This window comes from Centruroides sculpturatus, unplaced genomic scaffold (assembly GCF_000671375.1).
Source record: "Centruroides sculpturatus isolate CEXI.00-Female unplaced genomic scaffold, Cexi_2.0 scaffold6, whole genome shotgun sequence".
Taxonomy (NCBI): domain Eukaryota; kingdom Metazoa; phylum Arthropoda; class Arachnida; order Scorpiones; family Buthidae; genus Centruroides; species Centruroides sculpturatus.
This window is the reverse complement of record NW_019384869.1, coordinates 432,552-438,741: the sequence shown is the minus strand read 5'-3', so window position 1 is coordinate 438,741 and position 6,190 is coordinate 432,552. Positions and strand designations below refer to the sequence as shown.

At 28.8% G+C, this 6,190-nt stretch overlaps 1 protein-coding gene across 1 annotated transcript in view; it reads left to right on the top strand.

Annotated features, from left to right (window-relative positions):
* The window catches only part of LOC111630838 (ubiquitin-protein ligase E3B-like), a 118,519-nt gene that overhangs the window by 67,227 nt on the left and 45,102 nt on the right, over nt 1-6,190 (top strand). The window contains exons 23-24 of the mRNA XM_023375002.1: nt 1,195-1,302; nt 1,530-1,667. Coding sequence (XP_023230770.1) covers nt 1,195-1,302; nt 1,530-1,667 — 246 coding nt within the window. The remainder of the gene's footprint in view (nt 1-1,194; nt 1,303-1,529; nt 1,668-6,190) is intronic.

Sequence of the window (6,190 nt, the reverse complement as noted above, 5' to 3'; positions counted from 1 at the left end):
AGCTCTCTGAGCATATAAAAAAAAAAAAAAAAAAAACATTTGTATGCTCTATTTCAATCACTTCAAAAGTGGCCACAATGCAACAAATGCTCACAATCTCATTTGCAAAGTATTTGGTGACTACAATCAACAGACAGACCTGCTACAATTGGTTCAAAAAATTCAAGGTTGGAGATTTTTTGCTTTAAGATGAACCCCATCCAGACAGCAATTCCACCATTGATGATGACATTCTCCTGCAACTAATTGACTACCAGAGAATTATCATAGTAACTTGAATGTTCTCATACAGTCCAAAAATTGATAAAATATATTGCCACAACAGTACACAAACACACAGAGCAAAGATGACCTTAAAGAAACTGGCCAGTCTGAGCTGGAAAGTTCTGCTTCATCCAGTTTAAGCCCAGACTTGGTGACAACTGACTACCATTTATTTTATCTCTGCAGAACCATAATGCCAATAATATACAGTTTAATGACAATACTCAATTCATGAGACTTTCTTCAAAGAAAAGCCCAGACATTCTATACTTATGGGAGTGGAAATTTGCAGCAAAGGTGAGATGTGATTGATATTGATGGTGATTATCTATTAGGCTGAACTGTTGTTGTTGAGTTAATTGTCAATAAATTTTTATTCAAAATGTCTAAACTTTACCTTTACAACCTGATATTTTGTCACATGTATTTTATTTTTAAATATTAAACAGTTATTCATTGTTTTGGTAAAAGTGTTTTTAAAAAATTTTAAATTGTCAATATGTAAGATCATATTTAAATAATTAATATTTATACATTTTAATACACAAAATTATTTAAATTAAAATCTGGAAAGAAACATGTTTTATAGGCTTAATTTATTAATGTTGAACATTATAGATAAATAATTTTTCTTTGAAATAATGTTGGACTTCATTAGATTTACAGATTACCATCATCTTTCGAATGCTTTACATAGATATGTAATATATGTATGTAATTTATCATCATATATGTCAGAAATTTATGTATAATACACTAAGTTAAGATTATTAAATTATGTATTAGTTTTTTTTATTTTGATCTAAAATATAGTTATCAACTACTAAGATAAGCAGTAACTGTGATATAGATATGAAATATATTTAAATTTCTATCAAAATAATTTTATTTATTCTAAACATATAATGTCATACATGTTTGGTACTATAGATTACTAGTGAGCAGCGTCTGTATCCATCTCCAACATCATATATACAAGAAAGTCATCTTTCATTGTTTGAATTTGTAGGAAAAATGCTTGGAAAAGCAGTTTATGAGGTAGTAATAATTAAATTTATTTTAAATGATTTGATTAAACATATGAAAAAAATAAAATATTTTCTTTACTGAAAAAAAAAAATTTCTTTTTTATTCCTTTGAATGAAAATTTAAATATGTATATTACATCTTTAAATATTGACAATGATGAATTCATTGTGTTGAATTTTAGTTAAAAAATTTAACCAAAAGCATTTATTCTATAATATTGAATTTTTTATTTTTAGGGAATTGTTGTAGATGTTCCTTTTGCATCTTTCTTTTTAAGTCAAGTATTAGGCCATCAGCACAGTGCTCTGTACAGTTCAATAGATGAGCTACCATCTCTTGATCCAGAACTATATAAAAGTTTGACATATATAAAGGTGATAGTAGTATATAGACCTACATAGAATAAAATTTTTATTTTAATATCATTCTCTTTAGTAAGCAATGCTGCTTCATAATACTATGCAAATCACACAGTTAAAGCAATAAGCACATAAGTTGTGTTTATACATTGGATTCACACAGATCTTGAACAACTCCAAACGAAAACAAGAACAACACTTATTAAGCATAAATAACATCATCCTAAATCTGTCACAGAAAGATTAACCCTTCCATGTAAAGATGGTGAACATGGCCTAATTGGCATAGTTAACCTTCACAACAAACAAATACAGTCACCATGAGAGTTTTTCTACAAAAACAAGAAACATCACAGTTACATAAAGCAGTAACTCTAGCAGACTCAAATAACACACCATTAAACTTACACTCACATCATACAGACATGACACAACATATAAAAAGCATAGATACCATTAAGCAGTCGTGGGCTCAAAAGGCACTCCATAACAGGCATTTTTATGCTTGGCCCAGGATTTTGTTGACAAAACTGTGTCAAACAGCTGGTTAGATCGGGGATGCCTCTTTGGGGAGCCGTAAGGATTCATGATTGCCATACAGGATCAGGTCATAAATACTAAAAACTACAGAAAACACATACTCAAAGATACAACACTCACAAATGACACATGTATAGTTTCTGGCATGATGTGACATTTTCTGCAACACATCACTTCTGGTTGCAAGCTCTTGGCACAGACAGATTACTTACATAGACACAATCAAGTAGCAAATATAATACACCAAGAGCTTGCNGTTTGGATTTGGCCAAAACAGAATTAGACTGTTGCTGGATTAAAAGACGGAAGGAGAGTGAAGAAGTTTGTGAAATTTTTGTATTTTAAAAATTAAATATTTTTAAAATTAAAATTCATTTCTAGTGTTTATTTTCATAGATAAAATAAACTTTATGAATGTTAAATTATTCAGTTATTCTTTTCCTTTGATTTTTGATATTATATAGGAAACGTTTAGAACTAAAGTGGATTTATCTAAAAATGGTATTTTGGTTTTTCTTCAATCTTTTATGGTGATTAAGTGTATTTGAACTTTATTAAATGAAAAAAAAAAATGTTTTATAATGTTTATTTTTCAGACTACTAATGTTTTAAACCAAGAAATCTCAGGAATTAAAAATTCAGAACTTGATCCACTTTAGTTCTAAATGCCTTTAAATGTAGATAGTATAATTTATATTCTTATTATGATATGCCTGATTTAGCTACATACGTAACATGATATAAGGTGGAAATGACAAAATAATTATTATATAGTGATAGATTTTGCATTATCTGTTAGGAATTCTAGCATAAAAACAATATCCTTTTCTTACATAACAAAGCATCCCAAAAAATTCTGTATAACCATTTATCTTAATTTTGTTGAATTTTAATAAAAATGAAGTCACTAATGAATTGATTTTTTCATAATCTGTCATTAGATATTACNAAGTATTAATAAAAAATTATCCTGTTTTTATTAAAAAAATTGTCAATTTTTACTTTGTTTTGATTTTATATCTTTATTTTTAAATACAACTTGAATGATTTTTCATATAGCGAATATTGTGATGTACTAAAGCTAGGTTTTTCTAGCCTTTATTATAATTTTGTTTAAAGTATAAAAGATTTTGTAATACAGTGAGTGATCAGTTAACGAACACATCGGATAACAAACACTTTCACGAAAGATTTTTATGATCGGCCAACAAATACATGTTCAGATAATGAACACTTCACTGAACAAATATAAAAAGAAGCAACAAAAATAACAAATACCAATTGATTTTCCCTTGTCTTCAGGCAAGAATTCGAAACTTTTTGGAGCGCTGGAAATGTCGACATCAACGCTCAACTGTATAATATACTGATCAGATAGTATTCCTCCGAACTTTGAAACTCTTCCTTGTAATTCCAGCCTTTTATTTTTCTGACAGAAAATTTTTTTATAGTATTCGCAAGACTGTTGGGCGGGCACTCGTTAAGTTTTGCATTGAGTTTTATTTTTGAAAGATAAAATAGCAAAGGCAGAAGATGTCTGATATTGCTGGGCAGTATGGCCTGAACAAATCTACAGTAGGATGCAGTTCAATCTTATCTAAGAAAGATACAGTATAATCAAGAAAACTCAAGCAGCTAAAAGAGTAACAAAAATCACTTCTGAGAAATAAAGAACATTGAAGAGCTCATAATGGAACCTGAAATGGATCTGACGACAGAAGAACGCCAAGAACTATTGAATGAAGAACACCAAGAAACTCTGTGAGATATGTTTTCTTCTAAAAAAGAGGATTAATGCCGGTATCTGCTATTAATTAAAGATCTTTTGAAGAAGTGGGGATGTCAGATCAACGGTCTTAGAATGGCATACAAACTAGGATGAGGTTAATAAGCTTGGGGATCTCTACAATTACAATTTTATTAATTCTGAAAATCTTGAAGAAGAGAGAAGAACAATCAACATTAGACAGATTATTTAACCCCCACAAACAAACACAAAAAAAAACATGACTAATAAGAATGCAACTCTGGGTATATATGTATTTTTATTACTACATATAAATAAACGTAGTAAGAAAGTATATATTTTTTATTTTTTGGGATCTCCAGAATGAATTAATCAAATTCCCATACAAACCTATGGTAAATTGATAATTGGTTAATGAACAGTTCAGATGGCGAACAAAGTCTTGGAACGGATCATGTTAGTTAACTGATCATCCACTGTATATTCTTTCTTTTTTATATTGTGCTTTGTTTTTTTTATTCCATAACTTTCAGTAACTGTCAGATAAAGTTAAACCAATGTTGTATGAAATATTTTGTAGTTAATAAAAGGTTAATGGAAAAGTGTTAAATAAATAATTACATTTAGATAATATTTTTATACAAAAATTCAAAAGTATTTTTTACGTATTTATAATAAATTTGTAAATATTTTAATGTAGAGATATAAAAGTTAGCTCATTCATGAATGATCTTGAAAAAGGAAAGAAAACAGCACAGATCTTAATGCAGAAAGTTCCACATATTGTTCCTCACAAAGAAGTAAGCTAATTTTTATAATTTTGAATTATTTGAAACTTATAAACTACAAAATGTATAAAAGATTAATTCCATGATTTATTACACAAATACAGAAAATCATATTTATATATTTTAGAAATAACACAAGTAAATGTGTTATTTTTAATATAATAAATATTATGTAGTAAAAAATATTTATAATATATATAAACTAGCATCCCCATCGCGGCCTCGCCCGCTCTTATATACAGCGTGGTTATAATTAAAGTTGCTCTACTCATACCTGTCTAGAGCCCGTTCTCGTAGATGTATTTTGATGAAACTTAGTATATATGTTATATATACCAAGAGGAAAAAAGGGACTATGGGGAAAAGGAAAATGCAAAAAAATATTTAGTTGGAATTTTTACCATTAGGTTAAAAAATAGTGCATGAAGAACAAGAAACACAAAATGGAAACATGCAAAAGGTTTTTATTCACAACATTTGTTCAATGTGCAATCCATTTGCATGTTTCCATTTTGAGTTTCTTGTTCTTAATGTGCCATTTTTTCACCTAGTGGTAAAAATTCCAACTAAATATTTTTTTGCATTTTCCTTTTTCCCATGGTCCATATAACATATATACCAAGTTTCATCAAAATACATCCACGAGAATGGACTCTAGACAGGGTGAGTAGGGCAACTTTAATTATAACCACCTTGTACATACATAGAACTTTGAAAATTTGAACTAATTGTTCATTAATTATTTTTGGGTGATCAATATGTAGTATTGCAGTAGAGCATTGCAAAATAAAAAAAAATAAAATTATAAAACTTCTGAATAAGTTATATTGATTTGAAACCTAAAAAATTCCTTGCTATATGCATTCGATTCTGAGCCAAATGAATTCATTGCTCTTCCAGTCTTTGAGACCACTCTGCTGTAGATTCACGTTGTCTACAATTATGAACAATAATAGCTCTAGAAAGTTTTCTTCCTATTTCGTGCTCTTGCTTCTCTCGGCATAATTTATCAATCAATCTCAAAAATATTCATTTGAGATAAATCCAATAACTGTTTTGAATATTTTGTACAATTACCTGCAGAAATTAATGCATAATGATTTGAAAACCCGCCATAAGTAAACATACTTCCATCTAGCATGATGATGTCACTTTTTTAATTCCTCGAAGATTTTGCTAATTAACTAATTATAATTTAATGTCAGTTCTTCAAATATAATAGTAAACTTCAATAATAGACTTTTCTTATAGACAGAAAGTACTAATTCATGTGTTGCCATCTAGTGAAGAGAGAGACAAATAGACAGACAAAAATCCGTTGCAGTTTTATTTAATTAATAAAAAAATCTGTAGGTTTGATTAGTGGTAAACATTCCGGGGATCATAAAGATGCTACAGTTAAAATTTGGTAACGATTGGTTCAGTAGTTTTCACGGTTAGTGGTCACAAACGAAAAATACGTT